At 44.8% G+C, this 13,460-nt stretch overlaps 1 protein-coding gene across 9 annotated transcripts in view; it reads left to right on the top strand.

The window, feature by feature from the left end:
• TSPOAP1 (TSPO associated protein 1) overlaps positions 1-13,046 on the top strand; it is a 71,521-nt gene extending 58,475 nt beyond the window's left edge. For 8 of the 9 annotated variants that reach the window (XM_042791420.1, XM_033003723.2, XM_033003766.2 and 5 more), the window contains 4 exons: positions 671-774; positions 2,721-2,792; positions 3,921-4,049; positions 11,687-13,046. In XM_042791420.1, the coding sequence (XP_042647354.1) occupies positions 671-774; positions 2,721-2,792; positions 3,921-4,049; positions 11,687-11,902 (521 nt within the window). In that variant the 3' untranslated portion in view covers positions 11,903-13,046. Of the gene's footprint in view, positions 1-670; positions 775-2,720; positions 2,793-3,920; positions 4,050-7,791; positions 7,854-11,686 lie in introns of all 9 variants that reach the window. The other variant, XM_033003748.2, reaches the window with a different exon arrangement.
• The last annotated feature ends 414 nt before the right edge of the window (positions 13,047-13,460 follow it).

Genomic DNA, 13,460 nt, shown 5'->3' with positions numbered 1-13,460 from the left:
GAAGGATTGGACAATGTGTATTTTCTGTAACGCCAGACTTCGCTTTTGTAGACTCAGATCAGGTCTGTAAGTAATGAGACTGATTAGGCAGGTGGTTGTGAAAGTGCACTGTGTTCCCTGGTTGATGAGGCTCGTGCTTCCCTCTCTGCTGAGCTCTGTACTGCTGTGGCTGGGCTGCCAGCTGATGCTGACTAGGGCTCTTACTGTTCTCCTGGCACCTGGAGGATGAGTTTTGTAGCTCAATAGCAGATCATTGCGTGGCGGGAAGAGAAATGTCTGTCCGAAATACTATAAAGAGATTGCTGTCCTCTCTGTGTATGTGTATATCTATATATACACACATACATGTATGTACGTATACATGTACACAAGAGAAATGTGTGTATAAATAGAAAACATAGAATAAAACATTCATGTATACATAGGCAGGACACCAGAATGCTGGAATGGGGAGATGTCCCCACTTTTGTGCTTGTGAGGTGATACAGGAGATCAGAAAACTGCTTTACCAAATGTCTCTAGGGCCTTCTAAGATTGCTCTCCCATTCATTTTCCCCCTAGTATTCTTTTTGCTAAGTCCACTCCAAGAATGGTGAAGGAGTTGCTGTGATTTGGGATTTTGTCCTAGAACTTCCAGCTCAGGATATTTTGGTTTATTTTTGTCCTGCAGGACAGAAGCATAAAGACTTTGAAGCTGAACTGCTGACTCCTCGAAGTATGGTGGCTGTCTTTGACTATAACCCTAAGGAGAGCTCTCCGAATGCCGATGTAGAGGTAACCACCAGCTGCTCATTCCTTTTATAGGTTTCTTCTCCTCTCTCTTTTTTTCCTTCTATCTCAAGACATTTATCACTTCAGTCAAAACGGAGATGATTATAGCTTGGCAATATTACTGCTAAAAAGGGGTTGGCTGAAGTCAAAATGTAGAGTTCGCTGGTATGTTCTCTCATGCATTCTCTGATAACAATGTTATGAGAGTTATCTGTGAAGACTATGAAGCAATACACCCCTAATGATTTTCAGAATGTGTGTCAGTGAAACGATGAGAGCATCTCATGGCCTCGTAGCATCCCCTAGTGATTAGACAGGACTAAGCAGATCTGGAGAAGGAGGAAGTAGCGCCTGCTGTTAGCAACTGATCCAGGCCACACTCTGGTAAAAGGAAAAACCTGCTTAAGGGTTTGAATGGACTTCTGATACTTAAGATGAGCATGTATTTTGTGTTAAATACGTGTGTAGGTCTTTGTTCAAGCAAGAAGACTTGTCTCCAATTTAATGGACCAGTCTTCTAAGTTCTTGTTTTTCAAGAACTACGTATAATCCAAACAGTATTTTTGTGGATAAGTCCATTTCAGAGAGGATTGCAATGCAGAACCCTTTCTGCAAAAAACCTGTGCTAAATCAGAACATGCTCTGTTCCTCTGTAATTGTATTAGTCTACTCTGAGCAAACATAAACATGGGGTTTGTATTTGGATTCTTTCCGTGCATCCAGAAAGGAGTGTATGGCTAAGAGCTGACACAGAGATAATAATTGCCTCTCAAATGGAGTGTCTCGTGAGCAAGATAGCCTGCTTCTGAGGACAGAGTGTTTTAGGGATGGTGAATTATTTTGGGAGAGATACAATGAGAGTGCATATCTGGCCAAAGAACACTTTTGAGCCCTTGTCAACAAGGAGATGACTGTATTTTTTGCAGTGATTTGGTCTTCCTAGAACCGTCCCTGTGGACAGAGCTCGAATTGTTGAAGCAAGCTGGTGCAGTTATGTTGCATTGCTGGAGATGCTCCCAGTTCACAATCCCCGAAAATTTGGTCACCTGTTCTGCTAGAAGGCTGCAGGTGCTGTTTGTGAACTTGCACTAAGACATAGTAGGATAAGCTGTGCCATTCTGTATGTCTGTGTGTGAAGGTCCCTACAGGTGTCTTTCTGCAAGAGCAAAGTAATTCACAGGCAGCAGGAGGAACCTGCAGACTCCAGAGATAAATTGAGTACTAGGGATATAATAAGGCAAATATATTAGAGGTAGGCCCCTTCCAGCTAACACTTCTGTGAAGTGCATATAAAGCCAGTGTGTCTTGAGTGGGACACAGACTGCTGGGACTCCACCTTTTCTATCTTAGAGCAGCTTTTCTGCAGTAACTGAGCAGTTTCTTCAACTAGAAGAGACTGCTTACACCTTTGTCTTCAGTCTTGTCCTCCATGAAATGCATGTTGGGGTGGCTGACACGACAGACGGGTGTGATGGTGAAGAGTCATGTTTGCTGTGCAGTAATGTTCTGTTTCCAGGTCAGAGCTTCCCATTTGTATGCATTCCCGCTAGTGATTAATCCCCAAGTATTGCATACAGAACAGGCTCATCCAAGGGAGTGGGATTTAGTACTTATAATTAAAGGAATGAAAGATATTTCTGGTGCTTGTTTGGCTTGTTCTCAACATACCTTTCCAGAGCGGGTGGAAGGTACTATTTTGAAGCCTTATTAAAATTGGTTTAAGAAACATGCTTTGCTCTTGTCTTAATTTATTAAATGCTTCCTTAGCACTGAATTCTACAGTTACCCACTTCATTTGCTCTTCTGCGTTGTGGTCCTGCAAGTCTTAACACAGTGGCCTCCCTCCCTCAGGGTGAGATTGTGCAACAAGCCCAGAGTGACCTTGTGTTTCTGCTGAGAAATTCCAGGCAGTGCTTCTCCTGTGACCGTTGTTCTCTTGCTCTTTGCAGGCTGAACTGACTTTCAGTGCCGGGGACATTATCACTGTGTTTGGGTCCATGGATGATGATGGATTCTATTATGTAAGTACAGGGGTTGGAAAGGTCCTGTGGCTACATCTGAAATCGTCGGAGTCCATCTAGTGGCAGGAAAGCAGAAATCAGGGAAGAAAATATTCTGCTTTGGGAAAAAAAATAAACCTATATCTGCTTAGTGCAGGGCAGATTGTTTCTGGCAGTCCATGCTCCTCCTGAAAACCCAATATCCAAGTGGTTCTGAGTTTATTTCTTAGCATAACTTGACTACAGGTTTCCCAAAGTTCAGGATGCATTTTTGTGTACACACATCAGTATCTGCTATAAGCTTATTTGTCACCGAGCACTCAGACACATGGTCTCATTCAAGACAGGAGGCTATAATGGCAACATAAGAACAAAAATGTATGATGACCCCCATCCAGCTACACTTCAACATATCAACTTCAACAAGCACTGGTGTGTGTTTAATTTACTGTGCATACCAGGGCACTGTGCCTGCCAACAGGCTGGATGCTAGACATGATCCTTGGCCCTTAGATCATCCACCTTTTCCTTCACAGAATGCAGTGTGTCTTCACACATCAAAGTTGAGGTTCAGCTCCAGGTAAAGTCTGGAGGGGATCACTGTGAATGTTTTGTTTGACTTCTTTTATAGTGTTGGCCAAACAACATTACTGGGGTTATTTTTGTCTCACCCAACCACCTGCTGCTGAACTGGAGACAATTTTTTAGGAGTATAGCCAAGCTTGGTTTGCAGCTCTGGACCTCAACGAGCATTGAGGCAATGCCTACAGGACATTGTATCAGTAGTACCTCATTCTTTAAGAAAATAAACAAATACCAGCACAAATCAAAGGCCTTTAGAAAACTTGTGGTGCAGTCATATTACAGTTGCTTCCAGGATAGTAGTGGAATGTTGCTGGAATACATTTGCCATGGCTTGCTGCTATCTTTTCTTCCTTTACGCTATTCTGTGTTTTTGTGCTCTGAATTGTTCCACAACTAAGCAAGAATGTGAATTGTGAAATTCGCTGAGGATCCTTCCAAAATGAGCGTGTTCCTAGGTTTCTCTCAGACCATAGCCTAGCCTTCTCTGCATGGGACTGCTCCTCTATTTATTATTTCCCCATCAGCCAGGAAACCTGATGTGAGAACTGAATGTTGATCTTGCAGGGAGAGCTGAACCAACAGAGAGGGCTTGTCCCATCTAACTTCTTAGAAGCTGTACCTTCAGATGGAGGCATGGTCGAGGAACTTCATTCAAAAGATAAAGAAACTTTTCCACTGAGTGCTGAGAGCCAGGTAAGATTGTGTGACTCTGCATAGTACGGACATCCAAACTGTGATGTGGCTGGAGATTGGGCATTGCGCAGCATGTAGCATCTGATGGAATCATTTAAATTATTGCATGCAGCTCAGTTCATCCCATGGGAGATGCTCAGAAGTTTAGAAGGGAGTGCTAGGAGCTCTTCTTGAAGACTCTTCTATAATGCAAAAAGAGGCACAAAGCACCAACATCCACTGGGGCCTTAGTCTCATTATGGTCAGGTGAGCAAAGAGATCCCAGGTTCCACCAGCAAATTCGTTAGAATCAGTAAAGATTCAGTGGTGAAATCCTGCTGCAAGCAAAGCAGTTTAGCCAACTCCCCGTATATTAAGTTCCTCAGATATATCTATGCCAAGGAGTTCTGAAGTTGCTGACACCCAAACACCAATGCTCTTCCACCCATCCTGAGTTAGATAAATTTTAATCCAGTCCGAGGTGCTTCCAGATAAATTCAAAACACACTGGGGAGTTTTCCAGACAGATCTGTGGGATCGATCTTAAGGTTTTGAAAGCATCCCACAGATGCAGGGAGTTCAAAGGTTGAGCTAACCCCCTTGTGTTATGTTGCTGATAGTCTTGAAACAAATGCTTAAGTGGGAGATTTGAGTCATCTGCCAGATTCAGTCAGTCCCCAGTGGGTGAGGCCAAAAGTGTAGCACCTCCCTGGTCATTCCAGGACCTCTTATGCTGTGTCATTCTTGAAAGTGGGAGGCAAGGAGGGACACAGCTTGGTCCCCAGCTCACGTGTACTCAACCGTCAGTTCTTTTTGGGAGGTATTGGCACCATTGAGTGGTGCCAGACCCATAAAAGGGTGTCAGAGCAGGCCCAGATTGGCTTTGAGCCAGTCCTTAAGGAAGTATGTGGCCCTGAATCGTTCTCTATTGAACTCTCCACTCGTGCCCACCCCAACTTTCCTGCTCTTTGCATCATTCCTTGTCCTGTTTTTCATGCTCAGCTCTTCCTATTCTTTGTATCCACCTCCCATTTGTATCTTCAAATGCTGCATGATCTCCCTTAGGCTTCAGCTGCAGACTCATCTCTTGCTTCCAGGCATTTCAAGCTTTGTAGGTACAGGGTCTGCACTGCAGCCTCAATGCCTTCTTACGAAGCTCAGGTGGCAGGCCTGACTCAGAAATAAGGTTTGTGGGTAGCTTGTTGGATCATCTTCTAAACTCAAAAAGTGTCTGGGTCCCTTGTGTTTACCTGTTCAGGATACTCAGTCCCTTTCCTCCCAGCCCATAAGTGCTGGTCCATACTGGGGAATCACAGGTTAATTACACTGTTACTACCAAGGTTTAAGAGCCCTGAGGTTACACAAGTCTAACTTTACTGGGGGGAAACAAGCATTCAGAGTGGGTTGCCTTCTTCAGTTTCCTTCCCAAATTACTTACTCTTCCCAAATTACTCATCTATTGGAATAGAGGGTGCCAAAGGAGATAGATCCGAACCAGTAAAATTAAAACAGGCTGAATTCATAGTGTAGCTTATTACAAATCTAACCCTTCTCTCTGGTATCAGCCAGCAGCAACAAGGGCCTGTTTCAGATGCCGGGGTCATTATTCCAGCCCCAGCCTGGATCCTCCCAGAAACCATGGGGAAACTCAGGTAGGGCTCAGAGAGCAGATCTGCCACTTGTAGGTGTGAAGGATTTAGCTTAGCTAATGGTGTTTTATTAAGGGCAAGCAAGAGAGAGGAACTTGGCTGATAAACAGGGTAACATACAACAAATCTGCCCTTCTTTCAAGTATTCCTATTTGCATCCCTCTCTTCTGTTTTACTGGTGAGGAAATTGTGACACTAGTTTGACCTGCTGTGTCCCTGGCTTTGTCACAGGCCTTACAGAGTAACAAGATCCTGTCTGCTCTCTGCTGTTGAGCAGGCAGCATGAGCTGCTGCTGCTTGCTGCCCTGCAGCTTGCTGCTACTCTGCTTTCCTCTCTACATTCCACTGATGCTGGGTTCAGCAGTGGGTGACTGATCCACTGTACACGGCAGTTTGGCCCAGATATCCCTTCATGCTCAAAGCTGTAAGCTTTTTTCCCTATGGTTCACGACTCCATTTTCTTAACAGAAATGCCTTTCAAGTGTGATAAAAACAACCCACATAAAATAGACATGTGTCAGGCTTGCCTGCCCTTCAGACCTTTCCATTTGTCTCCATTTCTCTCTGTCAGAGATCCAACAGAGCTTCCCTTTTCATTGGCTCTGACTTTGGGTCTGCAGAACAAGAAGCTGTTGCCTTAGGTCAGGATCAGTTTGATAGTTTTGGTGCTCAGCTGATCCATGAGCTGCTATTCTTCCTAGTCTGAAGTCTGGGGACTTGGAAAATTCAGTTGATTATGATGAAGTCAGTTTTATTTCAGTGTGAATTCACATTAACTATCTAGGCATGACTTGGTGTTGGCTGCTTCTGCGTGGTGACAGACTGCTTCCTGTCCTGCTGACTCTCTGCTTCACCAGGATACCTGTCCTGGGTGATTCTGGCTTAGCACTCTTCAACTGTGTGCAATCCTGCCCTCTGCTTGTGCTTTGCAATCCAGATCTAGCTAAACAACTTCCAAATATTAAAGGCATGTTTGCTCCGCTTTGAAAGCAGTACATTTACCCTGCTCATAACCAAACTTGTAATAGTATGTTTAAGTATGTTAAGTTTTAAGTATGTTTAGTGATTACCAAGGAGAGACGGAACCTGATTCCATTGAGGTTTTGGCTCTGTCACAGCAACTGCAGCATCCCTACCTATGGGCAGAATACCTGATGGGCAAGGCAGAAGGAATATCTCCTTATGTAAAATATACATATTCTAATGATACAATCCCTGAGCTGGAATGAACTCTCACAGTGATACAGCCATGCTTGGGGCTTTCCAAACTCCAGCAACATATTCACTCCATGGAGTTAAGAAACTTGCTTGTTAAAGAGTGTTGTTGGCATATACACCACAAACAGAATCATCTTTGCTGCTGCTGTTTGGGATGGGGCAGTGGGGGCTATGCAAAAAGTCACCAATGGCAAAAGATGCATGGCAGCTTCTGGCGAAGTATTGCCTGAATCTTCTGAAGGACAGCATGGCAAAACAGACTCCCATCAAATTTACCAGTGCCAGCTTGAGACCTAACACATCAGGGGACGTGTGTATGCACCATGGTATCACGGTAGAGCTTTGGACTTGTATTAAAGCTAGTTCCAGACTTAACAGAAGCTTCTCCAGCATGATTATGAGTGATTTTTAAATTGCTTGTAACTTCTTGGATTTAATGTTTTCACCTTGTCTGTTCTTCACACTTCCCTTCTCCCTGGTGCTATGCCAAAGGCCTGGGAATAAGGGCAATTTACTTTCCAAATTGAACTGGGAAAGGTGGATCATTTTGAATTATTTCTGAGTAAATCTTAAAATGCTGGCAACTGAAAAAGGTGAAGCAGTTTAATTTTCAAACTAGTAACATTTTGGTATTAGATAAAGCAATAAAAAGTACAGCACAAATAGGAGCATCCAAGAAGTTATGGTCACAAGCTAGGGCCCTGAAACACTCATGCTTACCAACTTAGAGCAGTTGCTTTAATGCTGCGGCTGTCAAATGAATATTTTTGCATCAGTAATATACAGTTTCTGTCAAAGACTGATTGTAAAGCACCTCCAGAAAGTGTTTGATTCTAATTGATTTCATGTATTTATTTTTGCCTGTGTTATGCACCTGTGATGGTTCTTTTCTTCAGAGAATGAGGAAGAGAAGAGTCCAGTGATAGATATGAATGATACATAGAGAGAGAGCAACCATGTAAGTTTGTGTGAGAAGACCTCCTCAACCTCCCACCCAGCCTAGCATATTAAAGGGTCCTGCACCTGTAGTTTATTCCTTTTCTTGCTTGTAGTTTGACAGGCTGGTTTGGGGCTCTGCTGGCAAGTCCACCTGCAAATCCTCTGGTGGCAGAGCTCTACCTGCCAGATTGGTGCTATATTAAAGACGAGCTGCGATCTGCTCAGCACATGAAATACAATTGTTTGGAACAATTATCTGGTGGTTTTGGGGACCATGATGGGACTGTGCTGGATGTTCAGCTTTAGAAAAGACCCGCTTTGTAATTCAGCCTGGTCTTTCTACCACCATTCAAGCATATCAACAGCCAAAGCTTCATTTAGCCTTTGCAAGATCCTGCTCAGGCTGAGCCCACCCTATATTCAGCCTGTGGTTTTTTCTTCTTGATTTTACTCCTTCCTAATTATAGTCTTGAAAAACCCCTGCACACCATCAACTTAAGAAAGTAGTAACACTTAGTCCCTAAAACCAACCTTGTGTGGATAATTGTTCTGTCTGATAACACTTAAATGATTTTGGGGCTGGGGGAGTGAGACCCCTGGTTTTGGGGGGCAGTGGGAGGAGATCTGTGTTTTTCTTAGTTTCAAACATTGTTTTCCTGAAATTGTGCAAATTGGTAATACATGAGACAGCACTGAAAACCACCCCCTAAAAACTAACATGATTCTTCTGTTTATCAACCCTGCTAGGTTTTACCAGGATCTTGACAGAGCAATTATTTCCTTCATGTTTCTCTTAGAGAAGAAACCCTAATTTCAGTATCATTTGTCTCTTACCAGATGAATCTGTGAACTGGTTCTGTTGCATTTCTGCCATGTAGAGACCTCTGAGAATATCTGCACATGCTTGTGTGTGAGAGTGCCTCTGTGTGTGGAAATCTGCCTGGGCATCGTATACCACAGCTGGGAATCAGCAGGACTTTCAGCCACAAAGACAGGAAACTGCTAGTCACTTCCTTTTAACTGTTTTATATTTGATAATGACATTCATACTGCAGTATCCTATTACAGTAAATAATTGTGACATTTGTGAGTTGGTTTAGGTACCTGCCTCTCATTTTGCATGCAGTGTTTCATGCATAGCTCTACAAGAAAAATCGTATAAGGTTTGTTGGGCCACTTCAGATCTGCCCTAAAACTGTCCCACCTTTGCCAGAGAAATGGTTTCCAGTGGTGCATGGGCACAAAGCCTCTGCTGCCCAGGCTGCACAGGGGGGGCCTTTACAACGCTCCCACATCCTTTGGGGCTGCTGAGCCAGACAGCCCAAGGCCTGAGCTTAGTAGGGGAGATCCCTCACTGCATGTTGGCAAGGCCCCTTCTGATGTTAGCCCAATGCTTTTGTGCATTTTATCCAAGGATTCTTTGTTGCACAATGCATAAACAGTTTCTGGAGCAGAACCCAGGGATTCTTCCTTTCACACACAGCTACTAATTTAGCCATCATCTGACTTTCTATTTCTCTGGGTCTCCATAAATCTTGCATTGCTGGCTGAAAATGGTTCACCTAGATTCATTCATATTTATTTCCAGACTTCTCAGACCTGACTAGCGCTTTGGCCTTCAGCACCAAGCGCTTCACCTTGCCATGCATGCTGCCCCAAGATACAGAGACTGCAGTTGATGCTGCAGCATTAGTTGGAGGAGTGGACCTTGAAGGCAGAGTGCAGCTTTCACAGAGGCCAGGCTTGTGCTGTTAAGCCCTCTGCAGCCTGTCCTTGGCAGTAGCTGGCCTTTTAACACAGTGCTGCATATCTGGAGTGTTGCAGAAGTGCTTCTGAAAGTGTGTGGAACAAGATTTCCAGGTGAAAATAGAGTGTGAGTTCACTGGATTGTTTACAGTAATGAAGAGAGGTGGGGAGGAGTTATATCTCTGTCCCTGTAGTCAGAGACCTTAGTTCAGGTAAGAGAGAGTCTGATGGCACTGTCACTTAGGACAGTTTAAAATGATTGCTGCAAGACAGTAGCTGATTCTCAAATTTCTGGAGTTGGGAGGAGTCATATATTCACAAGAAGACAGAGCTCTCTAAACGTCCTATACTCCTGTCTGCTCAGGACTGACTTGACAGGTATTGCATGTACTGAGTCTGGCTCCAGAGAAGAGGTTTCTGCTCATCCTGTAACAGAAGTGCTTTCTTCCTGCAGCAGAGTGAAGCAACTGGAATATAGCAGTGTAACTTCAGCCTGTGAGGAACAGAGAGTTCACAGCCACTTTTTGTGCTCTTTGTCACACAGAAGGTGGGATGCTGAAACAGCAGTAGGGTGATTGAGCAGTGCTGCTTTTGCTTTTGACCCCAGGAAACTTTAAATTAACTAACCCACAGCCCGTAAAGTGTGGCTGTGCTATAGCTATGGCAGTAATGTTATGTCTGTGCATCGGCTTGATTCAGCAGCTTTCCCCGGGCGCAGTGTGGAACAGGACCAAAGCACATCCACTGCTGCCAGTGAACTACAGACAACTGCGGTGATTCTCACACATTACCTGTGCAGGGCTGATGTTTTTAGTAATGCTTCCACTCCAGGCAGAGCATCCTGCTGCCAATGTCACTAACTCATCTTCCCTGTTGGAGCCGTAGCTGCTTACAGACCCTTAAGGGACATGCACTTGACTCTCCCTGACCTAATGGGAGCCAAGCAGAGAGATGAGGGCATGTTGTTTCAATGCTCCAGCCGCTGTTGTGTTTTGGGTAATGCCAAGATAGGATGTACAGCTGGGAGCATGGAAGATGCTGGCTTGTGAAAGCTGTGTGGAAGAGAAGGCAATGGGACAAGTGTTCTAGACCTCAGAAACCCAGAGACTCTTCCCTGATGAACTTTGCAGCTTCTTGGGAAAGCCTGGTCTGCCAGGTAAGAAACGGTCACTCTCCAGACACTTAAACCCAGTGAGAGAAGATCATGGAAAGAAGGCTGCTGCTGGGAACTGACCTGCCATTAGTATTTTGTGAAGAGGAAACTGAGCCCAGGACTAGGGCACTTTCTGATTTCTAAAAGCCCTTTCCAAAAGGAGCAGCATACGGTGCATCATTTGGGACTTTACATCCCAGTTAACATTTTCCAGTGCTCAGGTGACGTAGGAACGCATCAGTTACTGTGTGCCACTTGATCCAAGACTTCTCCATGTCCTGCTCCATCATGAACCATTTTTCCATTACTGGTGCCACTGGCAGAGCATCAGACTTTGCTTTCTTGCCCTCCTGCAACTGGATCTGATGGATGCTGAGCCACCTTGCAAGACTCCGTAGTTCTCTTCTTACCATGACAGAGCATGGGCACGGTTGCAGAAGCCTCACAGCTTAGCCAGTCTCCTTGAACTTCTTGCACAGCTTTTTTTCTTATTGTTTTTTTCTTAATGTCCTGCTTTCTGCCCCTGAGTGTGCTGGGAGCCCACGAGGCTCCCCTGCCCCATGCAGCCAGCAGGCATACATGGATGCATCAGTGTCTATCCCTCCGTGCTCTCAGGAGGTGCTTTACTTACAGCATCTTCAGCTGTGAAGCAGCATCTTTCACCAAGTCCTCAGTGGGGCTTTTCTGCTGTCCTATTCTTAGCCCAAAGTTAAGGAACTTTGGAATGTCTGAGCTCAGGTAGGGTCTGGGCAGTGCGTACAAAAAAGTTTAAATCCACTGGAAACTTCCTAAGTGGATCTGCAACTACATAGAGGAGCTGAGCCTTGCTGGATGAGGGACAAACTGGCAGGGAAAAGGCAGGGTTCTCTGACTGAAGTTTATGTTGGCGTGTTGTCCTTCATCAGCTCTAACTTCTGCTTTTTTTCTTTTGTTTTCTTTTTTTCCCCACTCAGTTAAATCCAGATGAATCTGTTGATCAGAGCGACTCCTCACGAACTCCTCCTACTCTACCACCTTCCTGCCTTGTCATGGGTGAGCAGTGTCCAGAGCAGGCATCGCTGGCCGTTCTCAAATGCAGTGATGTACCTGGTCAGAGTAAAAAGAAGAGAGGCTTCTTCTTCAAAGGAAAACAACTCTTCAGAAAACTTGGGTCCAGTAAGAAAAATTAACAAGGGATTTATTGTTCTGTAAAGACTGCCTGTGCAGTCCACACAAGGGACTGGAAAATTCAGGAGAAGCCCTCTGCAATAAGCTGATTAGAGTATTTTCATAGGGAAAAAGTATGTTGAATAGAAAAATTCTTCAGTGGGTCTGTGAGCTGTGGTCTCTGCTGAGAGCCCAGCCAGGAGTGCCCACCCAGCATGGGCAGTGGCTCTAAACACAGTGTCATGGCACTGGGGTGTGTGAGGCCTCAGCTCTGGGTTACAGTTACCTCCACAGTAGTGTGTCCTGCTCCATGCAGCCCTCAGTGCACCGGTTCCCTGTAAATATTTTAATTTAAAAATTATATTCTGGTTGTAAGTTAGCTAAATGGATTTTCCCAGCAGAGCCCTGGTCCCTTAGGAAGAGATCCCTTGTACTACGCACCCTGGTATTTCTCTGGTCCAAAGGAGGTTGTGTCAACTCCTTCACTTCCTGCAAAGAAAATTTGCACTTTTCTGTTCCCGTGAATCCCCTTTGCTGTCTCTGGGCTGACAAGTGAGTTCTTTGTACTGTAAACCTGTAAATATGCAGCTGTGCCTAGGAGCATCCCACACTGCCTCAGTCATGTTTCAGCACGAGGATTCCCAAGGAGGAAGGAGCGATACCCTGAAGGGGATTCATGCTTCTGCCTTTAGGGTGGGCTGCTGTATGCTGCTCTTGGCTGGTTCACCTTGACCACACACTGGCTGGGGACTCCGCCTTATTTATTTATTTATTTCTCTATTTATTTATTTATTTGTCATCTGCCTCTTTTTTGCAGTTTTATTTGGCTGTTTCAGTGGGCTGCTCCTGAGTTGGAGCGTTTGGAGAGCAGAGCTGGGGATGGAGAGTTTGCAGCTATTTTCATATGAGATGATGTGTTCCTTGAGTTAAGACACATCCCTTTCTAAGCCACGGAGAGTTTTGTACTACATGGTTTCTATCCTTTTCAGTGTTTCTTTCTTTGCATGTTTCAGTGGGGTACTTGTTTTGAGAAGGACAGTTATGTGAGGTACATGAATGATACCAGCACAGTGTCCACGAGTGTTGGTGGTACGGTATGTTTTTATTTAATATCAAATTTTATTATAATAAAGTCTATTTTCACAAAAATACATTTTCCTTAAAAAAGCAAAAGATTCAGTAGTGATTCTTTGGGGATGGGTGGGGTGAAGCGGGGAAAATGATACCAGTCACTTGTGCCCTGAGGGTGTTCCGTAGCTCTTCATATAGGAGCCCACCTTCCCTGGGATCATGGTGCAAGTTCCCTTCTCTGGGAGTGAAAAGTCTTTGTGCCTCTTCTGTTTCAGAGACCCAATCCTGGAGGAGAAAGCACACAGTGTTACACTGTGCCTGAGCACAGTTACACCATGTCCAGCTGGATGTGCACATAGCCCTGCTGCACTGCCTGGGTGGCTTCATGCAGCATTAGTCCCTGGACCTGCACAGCCAGATTTCTTCCTGCAGTTCTGTTCTCCCCTCCTTGGTGTTACCTGTATGTGGGTGCTCCTGGATATGAAGCGAAGGGCACAGGGCTGAAGCGAC

The sequence above is a fragment of the Tyto alba genome, unplaced genomic scaffold (assembly GCF_018691265.1).
Source record: "Tyto alba isolate M040663 unplaced genomic scaffold, T.alba_DEE_v4.0 Super-Scaffold_19, whole genome shotgun sequence".
In the NCBI taxonomy this organism is placed as follows: domain Eukaryota; kingdom Metazoa; phylum Chordata; class Aves; order Strigiformes; family Tytonidae; genus Tyto; species Tyto alba.
The sequence above is the reverse complement of the archived record's forward strand: the minus strand, read 5'-3'. Positions and strand labels throughout refer to the sequence as shown.